Source organism: Eptatretus burgeri, chromosome 10, assembly GCF_056783735.1.
Source record: "Eptatretus burgeri isolate ZD-2024b chromosome 10, Ebu_testis_v1, whole genome shotgun sequence".
In the NCBI taxonomy this organism is placed as follows: Eukaryota; Metazoa; Chordata; class Myxini; order Myxiniformes; family Myxinidae; genus Eptatretus; species Eptatretus burgeri.
This window is the reverse complement of record NC_140970.1, coordinates 95,919,844-95,934,843: the sequence shown is the minus strand read 5'-3', so window position 1 is coordinate 95,934,843 and position 15,000 is coordinate 95,919,844. Positions and strand designations below refer to the sequence as shown.

Sequence of the window (15,000 nt, the reverse complement as noted above, 5' to 3'; positions counted from 1 at the left end):
AATCCCATAATCCCAACGGCTCCGACTCCTCATTCAGCACCTCGAGGGCCCCCAAAAGGATGTCTAAAGTCTCCGCAAAGATGACTGCATCATCTGCAAAGTCAAGGTCCGAGATCTTGACATTCCCAAACGATGCACCGCAGCTAGATCTCTCCGACATCCTCCCTAAAATCCAGTCCATACAAGTGCTGAAAAGTGTGGGGGCCAGTACACACCCCTGACGAACTCCAGTAACAACTGGAAATAAGTCAGAGATGGTACCACCACACTTCACAGCACTCTCAGTACCAGAGTAGAGTTCAGAAATCAGATCGATCAATTTTGGTGGCACCCCACGAAGACCAAGAATCCTCCAGAGGACATCCCGATTCACTGAATCGAACGCTTTACAGAGATCAACATAGGCTGCAAGCAGCCTCTGCCGAAACTCTCGACTGCGTTCAGTGAGGACACGAAGGGCAAGGATACGGTCAATCGTTGACCTCTTTGGTGTAAAACCTGACTGCTCTGGATGCTGGTGCTCAAGCAGATGGTGGCGAACCCTGTCAAGAATTATCCGAGCAAAGACCTTGCCCGGCACTAAGAGCAGCGTCACCCCTCGGTAGTTGTTGCAGTCTTGCCGATCACCCTTCCCTTTCCAGAGAGGGACAACAAGGCCCCTCTTCCAGTCAGTTGGGATGATGCCTGTGTTCCAGGCAGAGCACAAAACTGCATGCAACGACATGAGTGCAGCATTTCCACCAGCCTTGAGAAGTTCAGCATGGATGCCACAGATCTCTGGAGCTTTGCCCCGTTTCAACTGGTTCACCGCAGCCCGTGTTTCCACAAGCGAAGGTGGACCACAGTTGATTTGAGGGTCAGCAACAGGGATTGTAACACCCTTGATGTCCAACTCGACAGCTGGGGGATCAGCCTGGTACAACCGCTCAAAGTAACCGGCCCAGCTGGCCTTCACTTCAGACTCCTCTGTCAAGAGCCTACCACTCTCCGCTTGAACTGCAGTGCTCCGAGGGATGGGCTTGGATGAACGCAATGCGTGAATTCCCCTGTAAGCGGGACGAGAATCACCTGTCCACAGGTGATGCTCTACCCCCTCACAGATTCCTCGCACATAGGCCTCCTTGTCCACCCTCAGTGCACGTACAGTTTTACACCTCAGCTCCCTGAACAGCTCAGCTCTGCCATTCAGCCTGGCCCTGCGACTCTGGTCAATGGTATCCAGTGTCCCTTGAGAGACAAAATTTTTCTTTGCCCTGCGGTGAGCTCCAAGACATCCACCGGCAACATCAAGGACGGTGGTCTTGAAGGCACTCCACAACTCTTCAGGACCCCCCAAAGCACCCAGACCCCCCAAGTGTCCACTCAGCCTATCCGCAAACTCCTCAGCTACTCTCTCATCCCTGAGCTTGCCAACATCCAGCCTAGGCTGGGATGGTACCATTCTCCAGGATTTAAGGTGCAGCTTTAGAGTTGCTACAACAAGCCTGTGGTCAGTATTGAGGAACTGAGCACTCCGGTAGACCCTGCAGTTCTGGAGCATCCTCCAACGACCGTCAATGAGGACATGGTCAATCTCCTTTGCCACACCGCCAGCGTTGGAATACCAAGTCCAGCAATGAGCTTGTGGGCGCTGAAACCATGAACCAGCCACCCTAAGTCCATGACTTCTTGCAAAGTCAAGGAACTTAGTGCTATTCTGGTTCATAGTTCCTGACCCATGGGGACCAACACACACCTCATAACCATCCCTATCAGTTCCAGTCGATGCATTGAAATCCCCCAAGACTAGAAGTGTATCTCGTCTGGGGCACTGATCAACCACAGACTCGAGTGTGGCATAGAATGCATCCTTCACGGTGAGATCACTCACCTCAGTCGGAGCATAAACAGAGACCAGGGAAATGACACCGAAGGAGTGACGAATCCTTAATCTCATAATACGCTCGTTGACCGGTGTTACCTCAATTATCATTGGGGTCAGCTTATTGGACACAGCTACAGCAACTCCTTGGGTATGGTAACCATCAGAGCGACCAGACCAATAGTAGGTGTAACCACCCACCATTATCTCGCCGCAATCCGGTCTCCGAACCTCAGAGAGAGCTCCAATCCCGATTTCCAAACGCTTGAGCCCAGATGATAACAGAGACAGGTGATCATCCTCTCTTAGGGATAGGACATTCCAGGCACCCACCCGAAGGGACCGCCTCAGGTTAACCCAAGGAGACCGCCGTCTGGTGGACGATACCTCAGCACCACTCCGCCACACTCTCCCGCAATCTGACCCAGGGATGTTACCCCATGGTTTCCCTCCTATCATCAAGGATCGGGGGTCCCGAAGGCTTTGCCCCAATCTCGTCATCCGGTGAGCTGCCCTGCGAAGGGAAGCTGCACAGGAGGTCTCCCACGGAGCGGGTTTTCAGATTTTTTTGCGTTTTTGCGTTTTGCGGAATGAAGGGTTTTACGGTGGCCGGAGTGCAAATCCTGCCACCAACCTCCTAATGAAAGTAACCCAACTGCAGGAGGACGTCCACAGATACAGTTGGGCACTAGATATGGATGGCCGTTGGCTCACAAAGAGCTCCTCCACCCTTTGACAGGTTTTGTTTTTAATCCTGCTGGGTGTCCATATCCAAACACCCTCCTCACCAGAAAACCTGGTGGGGGAGACGGTTTCGTCGCCGACAACCCGACCATGGAACAGGTTAGTACAGGTTTACATGGTACCTGAAGCAGGTCACAGATCGAACCTGACCTGCCTTTCGGGAGTTATTTAATTACCACCAGGCAATAGGCACCAGCAGCAAAGTGTCCTTCTTTTGAGCAGCAGAGCAGTTTCATTTAAACACTGGAAATACTAAGTTGGATATATACACACACACACACACACACACACACACACACACACACACACACACACACACACACACACACACACACACACACACACACACACACACACACACACACACACACACACACACACACACACACACACACACACACACACAGGGAAGAACAAGTATTTGATACACTGCCGATTTTGTATGTTTTTCCACTTACAAAGCACATGGAGGTCTGTAATTTTTATCATCGGTACACTTCCACTGTGAAAGACGGAATCCAAAACAAAAATCCTGAAAATCACATTGTATGATTTTAAAATAATTAATTTGCATTTTATTGCATGAAATAAGTATTTGATACATCAGAAAAACAGAACTTAATATTTGGTACAGAAACCCTTGTTTGCAATTACAGAGATCAGACGTTTCCTATAGTTCTTAACCAGGATTGCACAGACTGCAGCAGGGATTTTGGCCCACTCCTCCATACAGATCTTCTCCAGATCCTTCAGGTTTCGGGGCTGTCGCTGGGCAACATAGACTTTCAGCTCCCTCCAAAGATTTTCTTTTGGTTTCAGGTCTGAAGACTGGCTGGGGCACTCCAGGACCTTGAGATGCTTCTTACGGAGCCACTCCTTAGTTGCCCTGGCTGTGTTTCGGGTCGTTGTCATGCTGGAAGACCCAGCCACGCCCCATCTTCAATGCTCTTTAGCGAAGGAGGTTGTTGGCCAAGATCTCGTGATACATGGCCCCATCCATCCTCCCCTCAATACGGTGCAGTCGTTCTGACCCCTTTGCAGAAAAGCATCCCCAAAGAATGATGTTTCCACCTCCATGCTTCACGGTTGGGATGCTGTTCTTGGGGTTGCACTCATCCTTCTTTATTCCTCCAAACACGGCGAGTGGAGTTGAAACCAAAAACCTCTATTTTGGTCTCATCAGACCACATGACCTTCTCCCATTCCTCCTCTGGATCATCCAGATGGTCATTGGCAAATTTCAGACGGGCCTGGACATGTGCTGCCTTGAGCAGAGGGACCTTGAGTGCGCTGCAGGATTTTAATCCATGACGGCGTAGTGTGTTACTTATGGTTTTCTTTGATACTGTGGTCCCAGCTCTCTTCAGGTCATTGACCAGGTCCTGCCGTGTAGTTCTTGGCTGATCCCTCACCTTTCTCATGATCATTGAGGCTCCACGAGGTGAGATCTTGCATGGAGCCCCAGATCGAGGGAGATTGACTGTTATCTTGAACTTCTTTCATTTTCTAATAATTGTGCCAACAGTTGTTGCCTTCTCACCAAGCTGCTTGCCTATTGTCCTGTAGCCCATCCCAGCCTTGTGCAAGTCTACAATTTTGTCCCCGATGTCCTGAGACAGCTCTCTGGTCTTGCCCATTGTGGAGAGGTTGGAGTCTGATTGATTGAGTGTGGACAGCTGTCTTTTATGCAGATAACGAGTTCAAACAGGTGCAGTTAACACAGGTAATGAGTGGAGAATGGGAGGGCTTCTGAAAGACAAAACTAACAGGTCTGTGAGAGCCAGAATTCTTACTGGTTGGTGGGTGATCAAATACTTATTTCATGCAGTAAAATGCAAATTAATTATTTTAAAATCATCCAATGTGATTTTCAGGATTTTTGTTTTCGATTCCGTCTTTCACAGTTGTGTACCTATGATAAAAATTACAGACCTCGACGTGCTTTGTAAGTGGGAAAACCTGCAAAATCGGCAGTGTATCAAATACTTGTTCTCCCCACTGTATATATATATATATATATATATATATATATATATATATATATATATATATATATATATATATATATATATATATATATATATATATATATATATATATATATATATATTCCAATGAGATTAAGTCCATAAGATTTAGTATGAGAACAATTGATCTTGCTTGTATATCATCTGCATCACTATGTAGATCAAAAGACTGTAAAAAAGGATTTTACTGACTGAATTTGATTCCAGTACAAAAGTAACACCTTATTCTATACTGTTAAAAACAAAAGATAATGAAATTGAGAATACATGATTATAATTCATTTTATTTTTTCCACAATTCCCAACACCAGATTGAATGAAGCAGTCGAAGGTCAGCCAAACCGACGAAATTGTGAGTTGTGTGAATTTATTATTTCGCTCACCTGGAACGTCGTTCCGGGGAGCTTATAGGATGGCGTGTCTTTAGTCAGTCTGTCCGTCCATCCGTCATTCCACAAACACTTGCAACTTCTCTAAAACTACACACACAATTTTGATTAAACATTACCACAAACTTCAAAACCCACCATATATCAAAGTTTATACATGCCATTAAAATAAATAAATGACTAAATAAAAAGAAAAAAAATGAAAAATCAGGTCCTGGTGGGGGGGGGTCGACACGGCGCGTTGCCCCCCAAAATTTATATTTGCTTTCTTCGCCAAAACTACAGACACAATTTCGATGAAACGACCACAATCTTCAAAACCCATGATGTACCAAAGTTTATTCACACCATCAGAAAAAAATAATCGGGGCTTGAGGGGTTCTTCAGCGGGGGGGGGGGGGGGTTGTTCTCCCCCAATAGATATTGCTTTCTTTTCAGAAACCACACACACAATCATCCCAATGGAACTTGACTACAACCTTCATCAGCCATGGTGTACCAAAGTTTGTGCACGACATTAAAAAAATAACAACAAAAAAAGAAAAATCAGGGTCCAGGGGATGTATGTGGGAGTTGTCCCCCAAAATATATTGTTGCGAATTTGCGCCCGCCGGCATGCGAACGGCCGCGTAACTCGAATCGCGGCACGTCGCCCACTGGACGGACAATTCTGCCGTGACCCTCTCGGACCAACGCCGGGAGCTAGTCACGGGTGGGTCTTTCGACCTCACCACAATCGTGCCAATCGGCCACCCGCGTAGGATAGGGTTGTTCGCCAAACTCGGCCTACCTAAGTACCCACACGGATGGTAAACCGGGTGATCGTACCTCGCCACAGGTTGACTCCGGACACGAGCCGCTTGGGCGGCCTGTTCCGTACTATCGGGATAATCGAGCGGTGTTATCGTCGACCTGGACAGTTCAGATTAATTACCAGGATGTTGCACCCACTACGAACCCCTTACATGAAGCAGGATGGAGAGTCAATTAAAAGGAAGGAGACGAAGCGAAACGGGCACAGTTCAACATGCAAGCACTTAATTACGCGACACACGGAAAGCACGTATATACAGCCATACAGAATCGAAATGCACATAAAGCGAATGAAATACTACCGACTAACGCGTACACATGGCAACACTTACACAGTTCTACTTCACAGACGGCGCCAACACAAATTTACACAAAAGCAAAAGAAAGAAGCCACCGTCACAGACAAGGAGGCAGACAGGCCCGTAGGCCAAGTGTGCGTGGGGCCTGGAGGAGCGGCCAGGTCCGCGAGACCAAGGGAGGTCTTACCCACATCTTTGTGACGCGTTGGCGGGCAAGCCGCAAAGTGTCCGCGACGCTGTGCCCCGACTCTGGGCCCCTGGCGTGCTTGTTGGCACCACGTTTGGGGTGGGGGAGGAACGGGGCCCCCTTTTGCACAATCTCAGCGTGGGGGGAAAGGGGAAATTGTTGATGCCCCGGGGGAGGGAGTGGCTGCTGGCTTGGGTCCCACGACGAGACGAGCGATCCCCCACACCGCAACCTCGTCGCCGACCACCGTCCTCCTTGCCTCGGACCCGAGCTCCCTTGTCTGCAGCTCCACCGCGCGCACTCGACTCAACTCCACCAACGCAACGCTCCTTGTCTCCAAAAGCTACTCCCCTCTCGACCTGGTAATTCTCACGCCTTTAAAGCCGGCAGGAGAAGCCAATATGCAAATTCCAGGATCAGAACGCGATCAGAGGCGGGGACACCCCGCCCCCCCCCCCGGTCAGCCGTTGGTCGGGCAAAAATGGGCGTGTACCTCCTCTGATCCTAAAATTTGCATCGACGGAATTCGCCTCCACGCGCCTGGAGGCGGGGCCAAGCCGCCTCACGCTTGCTCATTAGACGGAGGAGAAGTGGGCGTGAAGCATTCCCGATCCGAATTTTCCCCTCGGAAAGGCCGCCATTCGCGCTCGCGGCTCGGTGCGTTCAGCACCAATCGCCGAACGGGCCCGAGACAGCCCGACGTTCAGTGTTCACAGGTGGTGCGGGAATGGCCATAGAAGCGATGATGTGGGATGAAGTTGTGAAGGTAAAGGCGAAGATGGTGGTGTGGCGTTGTTGTCGTGTGGTTGGCGCTGTGGTGGGGATGGCGTGGTTGTTGAGATGCTGTTTGTTTGAAATAAAAGACAGAGAAAGAAAAACGACGAACTCAAAGCGTCGCAGCCCGGATGGATCACATAAATTCCCTCTATACAATGGGTTTGGGCTAACTACACATGTACCTATGGAGATATCTCACCTGAGGGCCCTTTATGGTGTAATGCGAATTTCCACAGCCGTAACAATATATTTGCTTTCTTCGCCAAAACTATATACACAATTTCGATGAAACTTGACCACAATCTTCACAACCCATGATATGTACCAAAGTTTATTCACACTTAAAAAAAAAAAATCAGGGCTTGAGGGGTTCTACGAGAGTGGAGGGGGGGTTGCCCCTCAAAATAGGTATTTATTTGCTTTGTTCTTTGAAACTACACACAAAATTTTGATGACACTTGACCACAACCTTCAACACCCATGACGTAACAAAGTTTGTTCATGGCATTCTAAAAAGTGGGATCGAAGGGGTTCTGGCGGGGTGGGGGGCGTGGGTTGCCCCCCAAAATAGGTATATGCTTTCTTCTCAGAAACTACACACACAATTCCCGTGAAACTTGACGACAACCTTCGTCACCCGTGATGTATCAAAGTATGTTCATTGCATTAAAAAAATTAATCCAGAGGTATTTACTTTCTTCTCCGTTATATATTGTGTGGGTCATCCATGCCTTGCAGTATGCCTGGTGTTGGCTTCGTGGTTAGGGTGGCTGGCTTGGGATCCTGGAGTCCTGAATTCGAGCCCCGTTTACCACTAAATTAACACCAGGGGGTTGACTCAGCCTGTCATCCTTCCGAGGTCGGCGAAATGAGTACCAGTGTACTGTTGTATTCCCCGGTTTGAATAGGTCTACCATATCCCTGTGTGTCAGAAGAGGCGACCAGGGTTGGCATCAGGAAGGGCATCCAGCCATAAAACATTGCCTCAAGAAGGGAACCATGATTGCATGGAGCCCGCAAAAAGCTAACCCCTCCTCAGCAGGGAAAAATGGTTGTAAATAAACAAAAAAAATCCATGCCTACCAGTGGTTGCCTGATTATCTTATCCAGCCACGACCAGGTGAGCGCCCAGGGGTATTGCCCCTATTTATTGGAGGATCTCTGTGTGCCTGGCAGTTACCATGAGCTTTCTTTCTCTTTGTTACTGCCAGTCATGTGTGAAGAAGATTTAAGCACTTGCTGAGACCAGTAAACAGATATTTGTACAATTTCACTCTCCCTCTTTCGTTTTTATCCCCGCCGCGTGGCGGAAGGGGAGATATTGTTATCACCTGGGTCGTCCGTCCGGCTGTCCGTCCGTCCGTCCGTCCGTCCGTTCCGCTGGGTGTCAACATTTATAGCTGTGAGTGCGATAACTCATAACCGGTTCGCCATATCGATTTGAAATTTGGGTCACACATGGACCACCTGAAAAGGAAGAACTCTATTGATTTTGGGCGTGGCCGGCTCCAAGATGGCCGACTGGGGCGGCGTCAACATTTATAGCTGTGAGTGCGATAACTCATAAACTGTTTGCCATGTCGATTTGAAATTTGGGTCACACATGTACCACCTGAAAAGGAAGAAGCCTATTGATTTTGGGCGTGGCCGGATCCAAGATGGCCGACTGGGGCGGTCATCCGGCTGGCTGGCTGGGCGTCAACATTTATAGCTGAGTGCAATAACTCATAAACTGTTCGCCATATCGATTTGAAATTTGGGTCACATATGTACCACCTGAAAAGGAAGAACCCTCTTGATTTTGGCCATGGTCAGATCCAAGATAACCGACTGGGGCGGCCATCTTGAAAAAAATGCTTTTTCGCCATATCGATTTGAAATTTGGGTCACACATGTACCATCTGAAAAGGAAGAACCCCATTGATTTTGGGCGTGGCCGGATCCAAGATGGCCAACTGGGGCGGACTTCCGGCTGGCTGGCTGGGCGTCAACATTTATGGCGTCAACATTTATAGCTGTGAGTATGATAACTCATAAACTATTCGCCATATCGATTTGAAATTTGGGTCACACATGTACCACCTGAAAAGGAAGAACCCTATTGATTTTGGGCGTGGCCAGATCCAAGATGGCCGACTGGGGCAGCCATCTTAAAAAAATGTTTTTTCGCCATATCGATTTGAAATTTGGGTCACATGTTTACCACCTGAAAAGGAATAACCCGATTGATTTTGGGTGTGGTCGGTCCAAGATGGCCGACTGGGGCGGTCGTCCGTCCGGCTGGCTGGCTGGCATGGCTTCAACATTTATAGCTGTGAGTGCGATAACTCATAAACTGTTAGCCATATCGATTTGAAATTTGGGTCACACATGTACCACCTGGAAATGAAGAACCCTATTGATTTTGGGCATGGCCAGATCCAAGATGGCCGACTGGGGTGGCCATCTTGAAAAAATGGTTTTTCGCCATATCGATTTGAAATTTGGGTCACACGTGTACCACCTGAAAAGGAAGAACCCTATTGATTTTGGGCGAGGCCGGATCCAAGATGGCCGACTGGGGCGGCCATCTTGAAAAAAAATGTTTTTTGTAATCAATGGAAAACCGCTTATTTGATTTCAATTATTTTTCAATGGTGGGGGATTCCCCATCTCTGATGGTATATTTAAGGACTGTGATTCACCATTTCTGAAGGGTGGATATTTTAAGGATTGTGATTGGAAACAGCTCATGGAGTCTTCTGCACGTTCTTCAAGGGGATCCCAAATGCTCAGACCACCTCAACGATAATATATCCCTGCGTACCTTACAAAATATATTTGATGTCTTTTTCCGATTTATAAAGTACATAATTTTGCGATTAAAAGTTGAAAACATCTTCACGCTGAGCCGTGACATCGCGATACAATTTAACTCAAATGGGGAATAATTTTAGTTTTTCCACCAATGTGCCAAGTCGATGTGTCCTTGTCGGTTGCGGTAATACAAATCGAGATGGTTTCATGCTACACCAATGTCCAAAAGACATAAAGTTTGCCAGAAATTGGATGAGATTTGTCTTGAGGAATATCCGGGTTTGGATTGAGCCGACAAAACGTTCGCTTTTGTGCTCGGAACCTTCTACAGAGCACGATTATGAAACAACAGAGATTGCTCGGTCTTGTGGTTATCCGTCACAATTGAGAGAGGATGCGATCCGCGCAATTAAATGGAAGTAACAGCTGTCACTTAAAACTGTAATACCATTTCTCCCAATCTGCCAGCACTTGTGCATGGGTGATCAAACACCTGTTGCCATTGCTCGGTAGGTACCATAACAGCACCTGAAAATAATTATCTATTTTCAATACAAATTCCTGCAAGTCAAATGAACCACCATCTATTTATCGTGTCGAGGAAGTGTGTACGTATCATCTCCTCCTCCGAGAGGAATTGACCTGGGATGCCAACACTTCCAGCATCCAGCCTCCTCCCTCCACAATTCCCCATCAAACATCACCCCCACAAAATCCACCACAATTGCACCCCCCCACCCTCACCATCCCCACACAATCCCCCATCAACCATCACCCCCACAATACCCACCACCATCTCCACCCCATCCTGCCTACACATCCCCCCCTCTACCATCACCCAAACAATACCCACCACCATCCCAACCCCCCACGACCCCTTCTCCCCTCCACAATCCCCCATCAACCATCCCCACAATCACCCCACCCCTCCCCCCTCACACCACTTGCCCCTCAACGGGGGCAGGATATCGACATGGCACAAACACGGTGTGACACAGCATCATGACACAGCAAAATGGAATGGACATGACAAAGACACAAAATGACCACAGAAACAAATGGCATCCTGGGAAAGTATGAAACGGGACGACCCTGTAAAATACAAGACACCTCGTCAGCCCGCGACGGTGGGACAAAGCATTCGTCGCCTATTTTGTCCACGGTCTCAGAGTGTGCCTGGTTGTTGTCCGTGCTGTATCAGTGCTGGAGTGCTATAACGATTCATCATTTCAAACAAAATCCCTTATCAACTGTCACTTGAACGGAAAAACAAAACCTCCCAATTTGCAGTGAACATGCGACCGGCGTTGTCATCTTCATATTAATTGCTCGCACAAGGCTTGAAATTATGCAGCTCCATAATTCCCCCAACCGCGTTTCCATCATTCATTTTGTCTCCAATAGTTTCCTCAAAATCCCACTGATCAGTTTAAACATACTGAGAACCTTCAGAGTTGTTAATGACGGTGGAATCAATGTCGGAATCCGAGTTCAAAATACAGAGTTTCTCAATGTAAGCCTCCGTTCCTATCAAGATAGGTTCAAGGTGTGACGTCACTTGCGAAAATTGAAAATCAACACTCTCCGACTTTTTTCGGCACCTTGTGATTGGCAAAAAGACTTCAAATTTCCCCCCCCCTCCTTCAAATTTGACTGTGATTGATGGCATTCAATGGTTTTCAGATGGAAAAAAAAGTTTGTGCTTGGGTTCCCCTTTCATCAGCTTTCCATTGTACTTTCTTTATGTCTGTCATTCTCTGATGCAAAAACAAGCACCTTCTCAAGCTTGTCAGAGTAACAGAGTGATTTGTGGTTAAGGCTATTGCAATCGGTTGCAATATCTTTCCTTTAATTGAAGTCAATATTCCAAAAGAATCGTCTGAAAAATCATAGCTCATGGAGTTCATATTTTTGGCCGGGGGTCGGTTCACAGTTCGCTTTGGGTACCTGCACGTTGGAGGTAGGGGTGCTCCACAGTGTGGCACCTGTTGATGGTCGTGCAGCTCGGCCCACAGTCACACACGCGGGGCTCGTGCCCGTGGAGGAACCCGAGTGGAGCAGTCGGAGTCCCCGGGCAGAGATCAGGGTTATGGACGTGATCCACGAAGACGCCACGAACACCAGCAAATCAGAGCCAACAAACGAACACTCAGGATGGCGTTATCTTGTTATGGACTTCCAAGAAACTTACTCCTTCAGAACCAACCAACAAACCCACCACGAACTCTCCAAAAGAACCAACCAACTCCACGAACGAACCATGAACCCCTCGCTGAGGATCGCGTCGCAATTTATCGATGTCCCTCAATGGCCCTGAGGCACGTTGGAGGGGCCTTGGCGAAACCCACGTCACTGTCCGCCCTGATTGGACAGGGTTTCCACGGGCCCGCCCTTTCTGGGTGAGGTTTTGGCAATGCCAGGAGATAGCCGCCTTCACGCGTGTGAGGAAGGTGGATGGCGGTGAAGCCACATTCCCCACGTCGGGATTCCGCCTCAGGCAATGGTGCGCTGTGGCCCACGAACCGAGAGCTGCAAGCGCGATGGTACCGTGGATCACAATGGGCGATGTAAAAATAAAAGAAAGCGATTTATTAACCTAACTAAGCCGTCGCAACGCACACCTTTGATTCTCCCACTCGACACAAGGAGCGGTTCTGTCTCCACATGCATTTAACGGAATAACTGACTTTGGAACCTGTATGTTGAATGCACATGGTTTCCAGATCTGTAACAATATTATAATCCAAGTTGTTCTTTCTCAAACCCTTGGTTATTCCTTAATGAGATGCAGTGTTGTGTTCTGCATTGTGTCATTCTCAGTGTACCTTTCAAATATCCCCCCCCACCCCCACTGTTGTCTGTAACACAAGTGTTGATTCCATAAAACACCATTTTAATTTTGTGTCATATACATATACAGTATATCTATATTATATAATATATATGTAAAAACATTCAAAGTGTGACCTTCGATAAAAGACAGTCATCCTTTTGTTTGGTCATCCACAATGATGCTCTGTACGGATCTCATTGTTTTTACCATGTAATTCACTTTTTTATTCTTTACTTTCCACTTGCTCTCATGTTTTTTCACAGATGAAGAGTTTTGTAATTCTCACCCCGATGTCCTGGAGAAGTACGTGATTGAAATGGTTCCCAAAACGGTGCTAAAAAGGTGGCTTGACCAAGACAGGTGAGGACAGAAGGATAGTTAAGAAGGAGGATAGTTAAGATGCAAGTTGGGGCTGAGGAAACACACGGTGATGACAATGATGGAGTCTTTTAGGCCACTGGTTTGTTTTTATGATTGACCATCTCGCTGCATTGGTTTGTGGAATCGTTATTTGATCTCTATTTTGTTTTTTTTTTGGTGTTTTGTTGAGTTTATGGCGAATTGGTTGGTTTGTGAGTTGACTGCCCTGATATGTTCTGAGCTTTACAATTTACCTCTCTCACACCCAAGAATGGAGTGTAATCATGGACATTACAAGTTCCGAATGATTAATAATTGTAAATATACCTTTGATTCATCATCAATCCATTCAAAAGGTGCTCCCCAACCCGTTCTAAACAAATTGCCAGGATTTTTACCTCCGCCACTGTCGGTGGACAGAGATTTTATTTTCACCCCTCTCTGTCTGTCTGTCTGTCTGTCTGTCTGTCTGTCTGTCTGTGAGCAAGATATCTCAAATGGTTATTGACAGATTCAGATGAAACTTGGTGAACAGACTTGGTGGCTGACAGGAACTAATTGATTAGATTTTGGTGAAGATCCGTATCCGGATACTCGGGATTTTTAAAGTGATTCTTCACCATTGAGAGATAAGGCCAAAAATTATGTCCAGCACGATATAAAAATGATGTGTTGACCTCCAGGTATTCAAAACAGACGAACACACGCACACACCTCTTTTTCATTTCTGTTCCTCACAATTTTATCACATACACACATGCACACCATCCTTTTTGTAAACTGCACAGTGTCGGCTATTCCTAAGATAATGTAACGGAGACGTCCCCTCTGGATAACTCCGACAGGACGGTGTGTCTTCGAGAGACTACAGACGCTGCTTGCAACTCTCAAATCTGGCCGGATCTTCACGCCCATGTTTGTTTTGCCATGCCTTCACCGCATCTGAGATCGATCCTCGATAACGAATCTGAGCTGCCCAAACGCCTCAGCAATATTGTGCCGCCATCAGAACGGACAGAATAAGTCAGGACACAGTTCCTCATAGAAATGGCTTTTCGTGGCAGTAACAAAAAAGTATTTACAATGGCAGGCAAACAGGTATTTCCAAGGAGAGAACACCATGGAATGTCACAAATGTACAACAATTAATCACAGCACGTATGCAGTGCTTCAGAAAGTATTTACACCCCTTGACGTTTTCACATTTTGTTGTTGCAACCTGAATTTAAAATGGATTATATTTAAATTTTTTTGTCACTGATCTCCACGTCGTACTCCATTATGACAGTGGAATTTTTTTTGAGAGGTTTTTACAAATTAATTAAAAATGAAAAGCTGAAATGTCTTGGGTCAATAAATATTCAACCCCTTTGTTATGACACTGCAAATTGAGCTCAAGTGAATCTAATTTCCTTTGGTTATCCTTGAGATATCGACAACTTGATTGGAGTCCACTTTTGACTAATTCAATTGATTGGATATGGTTTCGAAAGAAACACACCGTTCTATATAATGTCCCATAGTTGACAGTGCACATCAGAGGAGAAACTGCACCACGAAGTCCAAGGAACTGTCTGTCGAACTCAGATAGAATTGTGAGGAGGCATAGATCTGGGGAAGGGTATAAAACAATTTCTGGAGTGTTGAAAGTTCCCAAGAGCACAGTGAGCTACATAATTACGAAATGGAAAGTATGTTGAACCACCCAGACTCTTCCGAGAGCTGGCCGTCCGACCAAACTGACCAATAGGGCAAGAAGTACCTTGGTCAGGGATGTGAACAAGAACCCAATGACCACTCTGACAGAACTATAGAGTTCCTTGGCTGAGATGGGAGAACCTGCCGGAAGGAAAACAGTCTCTGCAGCACTTGACAAATGTTGGCTTTATGGGAGAGTCAGGTCAGGTCAGGTAT

At 46.9% G+C, this 15,000-nt stretch overlaps 1 protein-coding gene across 1 annotated transcript in view; it reads left to right on the top strand.

Moving 5' to 3' along the window:
* LOC147019189 (uncharacterized) overlaps window positions 1–14,967 on the top strand; it is a 22,603-nt gene extending 7,636 nt beyond the window's left edge. Inside the window, exons 2-4 of the mRNA XM_085900055.1 lie at window positions 4,944–4,984; window positions 12,990–13,086; window positions 13,932–14,967. Of these exons, the coding sequence (XP_085756181.1) occupies window positions 4,944–4,984; window positions 12,990–13,086; window positions 13,932–14,109 (316 nt within the window). The 3' untranslated portion in view covers window positions 14,110–14,967. The remainder of the gene's footprint in view (window positions 1–4,943; window positions 4,985–12,989; window positions 13,087–13,931) is intronic.
* Window positions 14,968–15,000: the final 33 nt, after the last annotated feature.